This window comes from Enhydra lutris, unplaced genomic scaffold, assembly GCF_002288905.1.
Source record: "Enhydra lutris kenyoni isolate GAN:26980312 unplaced genomic scaffold, ASM228890v2 scaffoldscaffold87, whole genome shotgun sequence".
NCBI classification, from domain to species: Eukaryota; Metazoa; Chordata; class Mammalia; order Carnivora; family Mustelidae; genus Enhydra; species Enhydra lutris.
The window spans coordinates 2,073,922-2,088,669 of record NW_019154171.1 but is presented as its reverse complement, the minus strand read 5'-3'; the positions used below and the strand labels follow the sequence as shown (position 1 = coordinate 2,088,669).

General features: G+C 38.4%; 1 protein-coding gene across 1 annotated transcript in view; it reads left to right on the top strand.

Annotated features, from left to right (window-relative positions):
• The window catches only part of LOC111161925 (gamma-aminobutyric acid type A receptor gamma3 subunit), a 674,406-nt gene that overhangs the window by 59,939 nt on the left and 599,719 nt on the right, over nt 1-14,748 (top strand). The window contains exon 3 of the mRNA XM_022525999.1: nt 9,278-9,345. Within this exon, the coding sequence (XP_022381707.1) occupies nt 9,278-9,345 (68 nt within the window). The remainder of the gene's footprint in view (nt 1-9,277; nt 9,346-14,748) is intronic.

Sequence of the window (14,748 nt, the reverse complement as noted above, 5' to 3'; positions counted from 1 at the left end):
AGTCTGGAATTGTGATGCCACCATCTGTTATGCATTTTAAAGTATAGTAGGATCTCTTAGATACCATGCCTCTCATACCATTCTCAATCTTCTCATTGTTTAAATTTGTTAGTTTTTCATATCTACTAAAATTCTATTGGTGAATACAGTTTGATATTCCCAGTTAGGTAGTAGAAAGGACAAGGTGTTATCATGAAGAACATTTTTAAAATGTATCATTCCTGTTAATGGCCAGTTATACTCATGCTTGGAGGAAAACTCACTTTAAACACTCAGTTTACAGATGTAGAAAATGAGCCACAGAAAATTTAAATTATTTTCACAAGGTGGTGTGGTTACTTCAGAGTCAAATTTATAAGATTATTAGACTTTGTGGATGCCTTTTTAAATTCCTTTATCCTCTTATCACCAAACTCTTTTAAGAGGTGGAGATTTATATACCCATTGGAGTTTTGAAGTTGTGGTTCTGAGCTGTAGCACTAGTGCTCTTTCCATTCTTTTGAGAATATGAATTCTCAGGCTGTCTACCTCAGTAATACATTTTTATCCTAGTGCATACAAAAACGGAATCTCACTGTTTGACTTCTTTCATATTACTTATCAGGTGTGACCTAGGTCTGAGGTGATAACAACTGTATCTTGATCTTTTAGCTCTTTTTGGCCCACTTGAGATCACACACTTACAGAAAGATTGGGAAAGACATAGGGCTTTAGCGTTGGCATCTATAGTTCTGGGATTGGGGGAGGTGGGATTAGCTGTAAACCTTATAATGGAATGTCAGAACCAGGCTAACTGGCCAAGTAGGAACCCTAATAGAGTTGAAATGTGACCCACAGTAGTGCTCTCAATGCTGTGGTTTTTCATTCTGTGTACCTCTTCCCTCCCAAATTCCTTCACCCATTCTCCCATTCGGTTACTAGTATTCTTCTAGCTAGGGAAAGGCATTTAAAAACACCTCTCTACTGACATGGTATAGATGGACTTACTGTAAGACTCAGAGGCAGTATTTGCATTTTCAGGAGTTTGGAAAGATTATTTGTGATGATGATGATGATGGTGATGGTGATGATAAACTGAAGTCATTTTTTTAAGATTTTATTTATTTGAGACGGAGAGAGAGAGCGCGCACACAAACAGGGGGAGGAGCAGAGAGAGGGAGAAACAGACTCCCTGCTGAGCAGGGAGACTTAGAGGGCTAGATCATAGGACTCTGGGATCATGACCTGAGTCAAAGGCAGATTCTTAATGCACTGAGCCACCCAGGTGCCCCCCCCATGGAAGTCATTGTTATCCAGAATTCCTTTAAGCCTCATTGCCAAAGTTAAGCCTCTGGGGAGTGTGGGTGAACCCTGAGATTTTGCTCTAGTGAGGCTGCAGAATCCTGGATGAGTCACCTCCTCAATCATGTTTTTAAATGCCCATCTTTCAAATGGGAATGAGAATACTAGATATTGATTAGATGCAAATGCTTATTACCATGCAATGTAATAGATATTAATACTTTTATCTATGAGCATCAGCAGGAGGGGAGGCAAAGCTTAAAGGGACGTCGGCGATGGAGTAGGGAGTCAGGCTACCTAATGCGTCATCTTCCCCAGTGGTACTCTTAGTTCAGGTAAAGGAAGGGGGCAATAAATTGGAGGGACCAACAGCAGATGAGTTCCCACTTTTTCCTCAAAGGCAACAAAGATTAGAAGGGAGTTTATCAGCTACAAGAAGAGCCCTATTGTTTAATCTCGAGCATGAGTTGGTATTACTTATTTCTCTTTTTTTAAAATTCATTTGTAGATATTTAAATATTTCTCAGTATATTTAAATTTCTCATGATAAAATAGAATTTAAGTGACCAGAATGACTTTTAGACATAAATATTAGTTGAAAGGCAACACATGGAAGATTTTGGCATTCTTTTCTCCATCAAACTGCAGGGGTTCCAGCAGTCATAGCAAACATTTAGTGAGCACCTACTACTTACTTCACAACAGTTTAACCACCCCTTTTGAGCCCCCATCATGATTTAGGTCCTATTATCAGCTCATCTTACACTTAGTGGGACTGAGGCACAGAGATGTTAAGTAAGACACCTTTCAGGATTACAGAACTGGTAAATGGCAGAGCCTCTTGGACAGCCAGGCAGTATGCTCTTCTGGCTGTGTTGCCTCACTTAGCACATTTGCTCAGTGTTCTTTGGGGTCCCATTCCTCCTCCCTCTTGCGACCAGTCTGGGGCCAACTCATGAAGGATTGCCTTCTGCGGAGAGCTATAATCACTTGGAGATTTCCCTCACTCTGCACCTTCTATTCTTGTCAATACTTACTGCCCCTATATTCCATCTATTCTAATCTATGTTTCTGTCACTGCCCATTTCTTGCTTGTTTACGAATGAATATAAATGGTTTCATTTGCTCTCGCAACTCTCTCAATGCCACTCTCGGCTTTTACCTCTCTCAGGGAGTTAATGCAATTTCTGTTGTAACAGATGCCTATTTCCAGGAGTACCCTTGTCTTGGACAATCTTTTATCAGTCTTGACCAATTGACTACTGCTTGCATCAATCTGTGGTTGTCATCATGTTCCAGGGGACATTTAAAATTTATTCTTCTTGTTGTAGTTTGGAATCTCATGTGAACAGTTAACGTGTAAAATTCATTTAAATATAATAAAACCACCATTTTCAGGAACCATAGTTATCCAGTATACAATGAGTACCTACTGTGTGCCAGGAGTTGTGGCAGATGCTGTGGGAAAGGGTCAAACTGGATTACCTGTAGACCCCTCTCTCCAGGGGCCAGTCCTCAGTGGGAATGTTAAGGGATGCTCATGACCTAAAAGTAGCAAATAACCTAACAATATGTAGATTCACAGAAAGACTATTGAACTTTTTCTCTCAGTTACTACATGTAAAATAATTTTTCCTAATAGACCCCAGGCACTTAGTGAAAATTTGTATAAGACTATCTTCTGTAAGAGATATTAATCAAATGACTGAGAAAAACCAAATGATTATTAGTATGGGTCTTTGTGGTCTCTGAGGCCTACCACTTCAACATGCTGGGTATTTTGTGTAAATCTTTAAACTCATTCCTTCTGGGATAGATTCCTGCTCTTTTACCTTTCCCAGAGAAATTGACGCCAACTCACCCAGGGTCCCATGAACCCACATTGCAGCAAGCATGACTCCTCTGTTTTCTACTGTTTTTTTTTTTTTTTTTTAAGTTTTCTCCTCCAATTCTTCTAAAGTAAAACATGCTGTCATAATTCTATGGTTTTAGAGAGGAATGGGATGCTTTGGTCAGTTAAGCATCTGACCTTATTTTGAGGCATCAATGATATATTTGATTCATTGAATGACATTGGTGCTCACCTCTAGGGCCCAGAGCCAGAACAGCAACCACCAAATTTGGCAGGCAGAAAAATGAAAGATGTTTGTTAAGCTTTATATGTAACTGGGAAGCAGTAAACTGGTGGCAGATTATACAGAAATGTTTTTATTACCTGTTTTGTTCAGGTTTGGCATTGTGGACAGCTGCTAAGAAGTATTCATTTATGATACATCAGTGCAGTCCCTTAACAGATAACTTGTTGGAAATTTTGGAAATGAAATTTGATTTATTTTTCTATTTACAAGAGGGGCTGAATTTGTCTAATAGGAATCTTATTCTATATTAGATGTACTTTTGGATGTCAAGCGTCAAAAAAATAGACTTTCTTGCATTGAAACAACTTAATTTACTTTTTATCATGACAGCTTTCCTTTTTTGTCCACAGTAAACAAGACAGGCTTTAAGCAGCATTCTGAAAAGCAAAATTCAGCCATGTGCCCTAAGGTTCATCAGTAGACAGACCCACCCTAGACTTTTACTCTTCCTCCAGTGAGGCCACTCTGACAGGTGCCATTTCTTATCTGTGCATCTGGGTCATCTTCTCAGCTCCTCACTGCTAATTATTATTATTATTTTTTGGAGTATGGAATGGTTTCTTTTTTTATTAATTTTTTAATTTTTTAATAAACATATAATGTATTATTAGTCCCAGGGGTACAAGTCTGCGAATCGCCAGGTTTACACACTTCACAGCACTCACCATAGCACATACCTTCCCCAATGCCCATAACCCCACCACCCTCTCCCTACCCACCTCCCCCCGCAACCCTCAGTTTGTTTTGTGAGATTAAGAGTCTCTTATGGTTTGTCTCCCTCCCAATCCCATCTTGTTTCATTTATTCTTTTCCTATCCCCCAAACCTCCCACATTGCATCTCCACTTCCTTATATCAGGGAGATCATATGATAGTTGTCTTTCTCCAATTGACTTATTTCGCTAAGCATGATACCCTCTAGTTCCATCCACGTCATTGCAAATGGCAAGATTTCATTTCTTTTGATGGCTGCATAGTATTCCATTGTGTATATAAACCACATCTTCTTTATCCATTCATCTGTTGATGGACATCTAGGTTCTTTCCATAGTTTGGCTATTGTGGACATTGCTGCTATAAACATTCGGGTGCACGTGTCCCTTTGGATCACTACGTTTGTATCTTTAGGGTAAATACCCAGCAGTGCAATTGCTGGGTCATAGGGTAGCTCTATTTTCAACTTTTTTGAGGAACCTCCGTGTTGTTTTCTAGAGTGCTTGCACCAGCTTACATTCCCACCAACAGTGTAGGAGGGTTCTCCTTTCTCCACATCCTTGCCAGCATCTCTGACTGATAATTCTTGAATACTTGTTCTAAGAGGAGGAAGCCCATGGTTGAGTGGAGAAAACTAACAAAATAGGTCTGTGCATTGGTTTTGTGTCAGAAGCAAGTAGAAGTGCAGTCTACATTTCTGCCTTTTGGGCCACATACCTCTTTTAAGGGAATGAATGTGGTTGACCACTGTCACAGCTTACCCAGTGCATCTTTTCCACATTCCTTTATGCTGCACAGCTTGTGAGTTTGTGATTCTTCTCAGATATACTCATTCTGAATTTATTGGAAATATGACACCCAAATAGGCAAGATATAATTTAAAAAGAATTGAAAACTGAACACATTAGCCCTATTTTATACTTTTTCAATTGAATCTGACTCCTTTCACTCAGAAAATCACATCCTCTCCACCTCTCTCCCCATTTCTAGCTTTTTCACTTCCATGTAACTCTTCATCCTTCTATCAACTACTCAGAGCTTAATCTTTTTTTATTGTGGTAAGATATACATAACATGAAATTTACTATCTTGGCCACTTTTAAGTGTAGAGTTCAGTGGTATTGTAGGTATTCACATTGTTTTGCAACCATTACTGCCCACCACCCATCTCACTCTTTTCATCTTGCAGTGCTAAAACTCTGCACCCATTGAACACGCACCCTCCTTTACTCCCTCCTTCAGCCTTTGGCAACCTCCATTCTTCTTTCTCTCTGTGTGAATTTTACTACTCCATGTACCTCATAGAAGCGACTTACAATGTATGTGTCTTTTTTGACTGACATATTTCACTTATTATAATATCCTTAAGGTTCATCCATGTTGTAACGTGTCATTGTATTGTGTATATGTATATACAAACACACATGCATATTTTAATTTTACATTTTATATTTATAATTTTAAGATTATAATGTTTTGGTATCTTAAACCCCCCCCCTTTTTTTAATTGAGGTGAGACTGCTCCTCTGGGCCTAGCCAGTTCTTAGAGATAGCATAGGGCTTAGCCAGGAGCATACCTTTGATATGCAGGCTAACCAATCCAGAGCCATAGTCCTTCTCTCTGGCCCTTACACTGCAGGAACCAATATTCTTCTGCCTTAATCATCCCCAAACCACCAAAGATCACAGGAATTATTCAAACTATTCAATCCTAATTGTTTATCCTGCCTTGCTGTGTCTCTCCTGTGGAAACCCCATTTATGATCATGGTATAAGTGCCTTCTCCCTCTGCCTTTCCCTGGCTTCTGTCTTCTGACACGGTGGTGTCTTTCCCATATGACCCTGCAAGGCATATCTCCAGTCTCTAGGACTTGTGAATATAAGGAACTTTGTTATTCTGAACATTTTGTCTTGGGGCTACATGTGACTGACCATTACATAAAAGAAAACAAAACAGTGAAAATCTTCCTTTTTAAGGCTGAATGATATTCCATATGAATACACTGCATTTGTTTTATCCATTTCTCCCTCCATGGATACTTGGGTTGTTTCCACCTTGTTGGCTTTTGTGCATAATAGTGCTATTAACATGGGTGTACAAATATATGTTTGATTTTAATTCCTTTGGGTCCATCAGAAGAAGTGGAATTACTGGGTCATGTAATTCCATGTTTAATTTTTTTTTTTTTTTTAAAGAAGTGTCATACTGTTTTCCACAGTGGCTGTGTCATTTGACATTCCCACCATGAGCAAGAGTTTCAGTTTCTCCACATCCTTGCCACCACTTGTTGTTTTCCATGGAAGTGAAGTGGTATCGTAGCAGAGATGAAGTAGTATCTCATTGTGGTTTTGATTTGCACTCCTTTAATGACTGGTGCTGTTGAGCATCTTTTCATGTGCTTAATGGTCATTTGCATATCTTTGGAGAAATGTCTAAGTCCTTGACTGTTTTTAAATCAGGTTTTTTGCTTATTTGTTGTTGAGTTGCAGGAGTTCATTCTATGTTGTGGGTCAACCATGTATCAGATATATGATTTGCAAATATTCTTTCCCAATCTGTGGGTTGCCTTTCCATTCTGTTGACTGTTTCTGATACACAGAAGTTTTTAATTTTGATGTAGTCTAATTTATTTATTTATTTTTTGTTGCCTGTGCTTTTGGTGTCATATCCAAGAAATCATTGTCAACTGCAGTGTCATGAAGGTTTTATCCTATGTTTTCTTTTAAGAATTTTGTAGTTTCTGGTTTAACTTTGGGTCTTTGATCCATTTTAAGTTAATTTTTGTATTTAGTAACATAAGGGTCTAACCTACTTTTACATGCGAATATCCAGTCTACCAACACCATTTGAATGGTCTGGCCTCCTTTGTCAAGGATCATTTGGGGCACCTGGGTGGCTCAGTGGGTTAAAGCCTCTGCCTTCAGCTCAGGTCATGATCCCAGGGTCCTGGGATTGAGTCCCGCATCATCGGGCTCTCTGCTCAGCAGGAAGTCTGTTTCCCTTCCTCTCTCTGCCTGCCTCTCTGCCTACTGGTGGTCTCTGTCTGTCAAATAAATGAATAAAATCTTTAAAAAAAAAAAAAAAAAACCTTTGTCAGGGCCTAATCTTGAGTCTTTGAATTATAAACCTTGAGCCACTTGTGAACAGTCTCTTTCCTGGGTTCCATTATCAGAGCCACTTTCTTAAAAGCTCCGTTTACTTTAGTATGATACTGCTTAAAAGAGCATTTGCTTAGAACAGTTAATTTCCCAGCGCCTGAGTGGCTCAGTTGGTTAAGCAATTGCCTTCATCTCAGGTCATGATCCCGGAATCCTGGGATTGAATTGTGCATTGGGCTTCCAGCTCCATGGGGAGTCTGCTTCTCCCTCTGACCTTCTCCCCTTTCATGCTCTCTTTCACTGTCTCTCTCTCAAATAAATAAATAAAACCTTTAAAAAGAAAACAGTTAATTTCCCCCTAGTTTTGTGTGCACATGTGTGCATCTGTATGTGTGTGTGTGTGTGTGTGTGTGTGTGTGTGTGTGTGTTTTCCAAACTGTTATCCCTTAAAACCTTCATTGCACTAATGCACCTAATACTGATTTAGTACTTCCCACTTCAAGTTGTTAAGGCTTTATGTCTCTGGGTCTTTTTTTAATTTAATGAGATTAAGAGCTCTGGGAGCCTAAACTCTAATACCATAAAATAACCAAAAAAGTCTCTTGCAAAAAGTAGGTTCTCAATTGATTGACTTAACACAGGCTTCTGTATGACATCACCAAAGGTTATGTGGTATCTGGAAACAGAAAACTTGCTGAATCCAGTGAATTTAAAGAAACGTGCTACTTACTATTTATAGTAGTTAAAAAATCAGTCTAAAATGAAGAACAGTCCTTTTAGGAAATGTAACCACCATATACATAATACATAGAATTGTGTTGGGTTGTTTTCCAAAATGCCAACAGCTCTTTGAAGCTAATATAACTTGGTTATCCTGACAGATGTTAGAGTAGTTGGCTCAAATTCATAATCATTGTTTTCATTTTCACAGAAGTCTGGAAAACATGGCTTGGGCTACAGACTGCTGGGTATGCAATTTATTGAAACTGTAAGCTCACAAGTGTCGCTCATAGTTCCGAAAGTAGAGTGCGGAAGTCCAATTTGTGAATGATAGGTTATTTAGTGAAACTGAAGGAAGCTTATCGAAATAATTGCAGATACAAACACTCTTATATCTGAAATGATTTGTTTCATATGCAAAGGTTCAGAGTCTTGTTCCTGTTCCTCTGGAGAAGAAATATTCTAAAATTGGTGATATCATTCCCTTTATCAGTTGCTAAGTGCAGAGAAGGGAACCTCCTTCTTTTCAAAGGGCATGAACCTCTGACTCAGATGTTGGCCAGCTCTGCAATCTCATTATTGGTCCCTGCCAAGGAAAGAGAAACTGGTTTTCTTTAAGGGGAAATAAACTAATTTTACCTCTGATGCACAATGTTGGATTACAATATCTCACCTATAAATTTTATGCCATCGTGGTTGAAACTGTAATTCCTTGACTTACTAAAGTGTTATTCATTTATTAATTATAGGATTTTAAATTTGTGATACATTATGTTTCTTTAGGTTTTACAATAACAATAATCAATATTCCTTATTCTTCTTTGATGCATGCACTCTCCAGATCTTAGCTTTGAGTCATTTTGTTAGGCAGAACAATTAGTTAGGCAGTCAGGTGATGGCTAACCATCTCTGATATTACTCATCACTGGGAGGCTTGGCTTTATAGAAAATGTTGGCAATAAGTTGCTTATGCAGTGTTTTCTGTCATTTAACATTTATCATCTTTTATTTTCTTTGCCATATAATCAGCTTAACAAATATTGCAGGATATCTTTACAGTCATCTATTCCTGGCATCTTACAGGGTATAAATGTCCTGTTTTCCAAGAATTTGTTAAATACAAGTAATAATTTCTCATCCTTTGAGAATTTTAAAAAGGAAGACAGGCAGGGTTTGAATTGCAACTACAAGGCAAATCCAAAAGAAAAATCCACCCCTTTCCCACATACCCATGAGGTGTTAGTGCATGAGTCAAAGGAAGTTGAATACTTCTTTCCTCCATCTCTCTGACACAAGGTGTTAACACACATGTATTTTTCTCCACAGTAAAACCAACTGTAATTGACGTTGACATATATGTTAACAGCATTGGTCCTGTGTCATCAATAAACATGGTAAGAAGCTCTTTTCTTCTCTGATCTGAAGACCTTAATATTAGTTCTTACGTTCTTGTTGTGAGTTTCTGTTTGAGATTTATCATGCAAGTTTAAACTCACAACTGACTTCTTAAATCAATAGCATTGATTGGTAGTTTAAATATTGAAAATGGTTAAGAAAAATCATGGAGTGGAGTTTGTGACTCTAGTGGTGAGACATGGCTCTAGTGTTTAAAAGACATCTCACCCTCCACCTTCTCCACACACGTATTTAATGCAGATAGATTTTCAGGCGAGATTATTTGCAGTTGTGTAGTCATTGGCTATTTCTGGTTTCATTACTATTAGGGATAAATATAAATGACAGATTTTTAACTTTTGGTTCAGTTTTTCAAGACCCCAAAGAGCTGCCTTTTAGTGTTTCTTGGGAAAGGATCTGAAATTATCCAGATTATACTTTGCTCTTCAGTTTGAACTCTGGGGGTAAATAAACCACCTTATTTTTATTTATTTATTTATTTATTTTGGCAGGAGAAAGTGTGGTATCAAGTAAGTGATTTTCCTGAGTAGGGTATTCTCACAGATTTAGAAGCAAAATGAGCTCCAGAAGTAACTGCAATGTTAAAGAAGGCCTTCCCTGTAAAAAGTGCTTAGCTATAAGGAAAGTGTTGGAATGCTGGAGTACATTAGCATGAAAGTGTCCCAGGAGGTGCTACAGGCCGGTGTCTTGGCTCCAAGTGGAGTGTGCAAGGTTTCAAGAGCATGCATTGGCATTTGTGGACCCAGTGATGGCAGGAACTCTTGTATGCTGGGGGCTTCTTTGTACTTTACTGCTGCACACTGGCTCCTGGATTTGCAGGGAGGGGCGTGAGGCTGAGGGTGGGGAATTGCCAAAATGCTGACTTAGATGCTGTCTTTTCATTGCAATGTTCTGTGGTTAGAAATAATCCCTCCAGAATTAGTAGCAAAAATCAGTTCTTTTCATTGCCAGATATTAAAAGTGTTCATCTTTTCTCTGATGATATAATGTTTTCTATGTAGGGGTAAAATTATATTTATGGGTGACTCACTTAAAAAAAATGTCATCCATAAATTGAGGATGGGGCACTGGCAAAACAGTGGGTATTAAGGAGGGCACGGATTGCCTGGAGCTCTGGGTGTGGTGCAGAAACAATGAATACTGTTATGCTGAAAAGAAATTTAAAAAAAAAAACACGGTGAAATGAATAAAAAAGAATTCAGTTCCATGGCCTGTGGACTACGGATTGTAAAATGTAAATTGTAAATGTAATATTCCCTTTCCTTGATAAGTAATGAATCAGTTGACCGAATAAAGACTGTAATCACTTCTCAGTTCATTTGTTTCTTATTCTGGAGTTTTATTTTCTTACATCAGTTCCACATTATTCATTACCCTTATGTCTAAGACTAATTTATACCCAACACTAAAAAAGAAGTGCCTCCATAGAGATATAGTTAACAAAATTATTTTAGAAAGAGGTGCTTGTATTTGTATATCGTAGGAATTTTCATGAACTCCTATAACTTTAAGATCTACTCATTGCCCAGGATTAAGCTTTGCTATTGGAATTGATAAAAATTTCTGTCTGGAGGTCATAGCTTCAGAGGAAGAGGCAAAGTAAGTGATAGTCATGTACAGAGTGATAAGGACTCTGCTAATTGGCAAACACCCTCTTGGGAAAGCTGGCAACATTTGGAATAGATTTCTCTGATGAGGTCTCAATCTGAAGCTTGATAGATAGGCAGGTGTTTGCCAAGTGGGACAGCATGGGGAAGTCCTCAAAAGATGTCAAGAAGACAGGTGTGTGACCTGATTGGGGGGATGAGGGGCTAGTGTGCTGCTTGAAAAGGCAAGGGAGTGGGATATAGTTGGGGAGCACTTGGACCTTCCTGGGACTGAGGCCCGAAGCCTTTATGAAGAGTTGGGTTTCATCCTTAGGCAGACGTTGGCATTTGAGAAGTGTATAGACCCACTTCCATCTAAGATATGTATGGGTCAAATTTCCCAAGATTGGTTCATATCCATCAAGATCTCTAGTCAGACCCTTTCCTCCATTTTAAAGAGAGAGAGAGAAAGTGAGAGAGAGAGAGAGAGAGGGAGAGAGCTCACAATTGCATGGCATACAAATGACAGTGATATAAGTGGTGCATAAACAGTGTATCTTGGAACACTGAAAAAATAAAGTTAAAAAAAAGAAAGAAAAAAATAAAATCATTATTTAAAATAATTCACTTTGATCCCTCATCAAGAGGGGACGGATGATAATAAAGTGGTCTGAGTTGTTGTAAGACCTGAGAAAAATGCATGAGCATCAAAACTATATATGTTCTGCAGCAGACGCACCAAAATACTACTGTTATATTTTTTATAAATGAGATTAAGTAGATAGCTTTTCCAGTTAACCTCCCACTTAAAAAAAAAATAGCCCAGGGGTGCCTGGGTGGCTCAGTGGGTTAAAGCCTCTGCCTTTGGCTCAGGTCATGATCCCAGAGTCCTGGGATTGAGCCCCGCATCGGGCTCTCTCCTCGGCGGGGAGCCTGCTTGCTCCTCCCTCTGCCTGCCTCTCTGCCTACTTGTGATCTCTGTCTGTCAGGTGAGTAAATAAATTCTTAAAAAAAATAGCCTGAATATTGTGAAATTCATTTGGTCCAATTTTTCTTTCTTTCTAGGATTTATCTACTGCAGTGAAAGGGTAGGACAATAAATGTTGGTTGCCTTTTATTTTTAAAAGTGAAGCAAGTGTCTAAGCAACACTGCACAAGCTGAATGATAGGAAATGCATTGCTCTGGAAATAATGGCATGTTTATAGACCGTTCTCAGCAGAACTAGAGTTGTCTAGACTATCTCCCTGTCTGTTTCCAAGATAAATATTAATGTACTACTAACTTATGTCAGCTAAGCAAAGCATAAAGGGTAGGCAAAGTTTTGATAGATAGATAGCCAGGCAGGCAAAGGCTTGTTTTATGGATATATAGCTCAATTAACCAATCCAGGTATATACAGGTACATTTAAATATTCAATTTTTATGTTCTCTGGGATGAATTTCTCTATTTCCTCTTTTTGTTTGTTCAGTAAACATTTGACATACAACTATTGTGTGTCATGCAAGGTGCTGAGTGCAGGTTAAGGCAAAGTTGAGTGGGAGGAGTAAGTTTAGATTCATAAACAAACTATTATGGTACATAGGGGGCCAGAGCAGAGATAGATTCAATGCCAAGTGTCCCAGAAGGACAAATATCCCATAGCCCCGAGGGATGTTTCAAGAGGTTCATGAATCAAGAGCTTCTGAATTACTTTCTTTTTAATTTAAACGTTTAATTTTTAGAAAGACTTATTTTTTTAGAGCAGTTTTAGGTTCACAACAAAGTTGAAAGGAAGGTACAGAGATTTTTCATATGCCTCCTGCCTTCACACATGTGCAGCTTTACCCCTCATGAATATCAACCCCCTCATCCAGAGTGGTACATTTGTTACAATCAGTGAACCTATACTGACTTCTTTATCACTGAAACATTCTAGTTTACATTAGGGCTCACTCTTGGTGGTGTACATCTGTGGATCTGAACAAATGTATGAAGATGTATCCACCATTATAGGATCATACAGAATAGTTTCACTGCCCTCAAAACCCTGTTGGTGAAGCTGCTTCTCAAAGGATGAGCATTTCTAACTTGGAAATTTCCAAACTTCTAAATTCTTTTCAAAAGAAATTGTGCATCATTTATTTCAAGACTAGGAATCTGAAGATCAGGAGAGCTTGCACATTTATTTTTGAGTGTTCCCCGTAAGCAACATTTTAGGAAAAGAACAAAGAAAACTAATGCTTTGATACCTTCACTGTGGTATTGACCTCATCTCCTTTGATCATCACAAGGTCATGGTAGAGAAGATACTGCTCTTTCCACATAGTATGTTTGTAACGATTATGTAAAGCTCTTGAAGATGGAGATCCCAGAGCAATGATTCCAACTATGATCAAATGCACTTCTGTAGTCAATATTGAAATACAGCAGTAGAACTTACGGAGTTTCAGCTTTAACTTAGAAGTTGAGAAGATGAGGTCTCAGAGCGAGAGTAATGTTAGAATTGTTTTCCTTTTCTTTAAAAAAAATAAATAATAGACTTTATTTTTTTAAAGCAGCTTTAAAAATATTTTTCCAGGTTTGTTGTGATAGAACTGACATATAACAGTGTTTAAGTCTATAGTTTACAACTTGGCAATTGGATATATGTATATTGCAAAATGATTATCACAATAAAGGTTGGTTAACACCTCCATCACTCCATATAGTTACTCCCCCTTTTTTGTGATGAGAACCCTTAAGATCTGAACAACTTTCAAATATATAATACGATAGTTTAACTATAATCAGCATGCTGTATGTTAGATTCCCAGAACTTATTCATCTTGATGCTACAGGTTCGTACAATTTGACTGGTACATCTCTCCATTTCCCCCACTCCCAGACCCTGACAGCCATGATTCTACTCTGTGTTTCTATGATTTCCATTTCTTTAGACTCCACATATAAATAATATCATACAGTATGTGTCATTCTCTGACTCACATCATGTAGCATAATTTTAAATTTATAGAAAAATTGGGCAGAAATCACAGAGAGTTCCCATATGCCCCCCCAACACACATACATACACGTCCCTTTTCCTATCATTAACATCTCTCATTAGTATGGTACATTTGTTACAATTGTTAAAAGCATTTTGATATATTATTATTAGCTGAAGTCTGTAGTTTATATTAAGGTTCACTTTTGGTGTTGTACATTCTATGGGTTTTCAGCAATGTATGGTAGCATTTATCCTCCATTGTTGTATCACATAAAATATTTTCACTATCCTAAAAATCCTCTGTGCCCCACCTGCTCATCCCTATGCTCTAACCCCCAGCAACTACCAACACTTTTCCTGTCTCCGTCGGTTGCCTTTTTCAGAAAGTTCTACCGTTGGAATCCTAGATTATGTAGCCCTCTCAGACTAGTTTCTTTGCCTTTGTTTTTAAGAGAACTGGTACCAAGTCATCTCAGGAAATCCAAGACACGTGGTGATTGAGTCAAACGTGATGTGACTGTAATATCTGGTTGTGATGATGTGTTACCCAGAAATGAAGGGGGTGCTCTACAAGTCTTGAGGGCAGGTCAGATATCACCAAAGTATGCTCCATGGCTTAGAATTATAAGACCTAGGGGAGGACATGCAGCCAGGAGGAGAAGGGGAGAACATGGGCCCGTGAAGCTTCTTGTGATGTCTGTGAACCTCATCCCATCTCCTCTCACTGTTGGCTACAGTTTTAAGAGGTGAAGCTAGGTGACCATGTGGAATCATGAAAGCCCAGGAGAGAGGAAGGTGAGTGAATTCTATTACAGAAAAGTCTGTTAT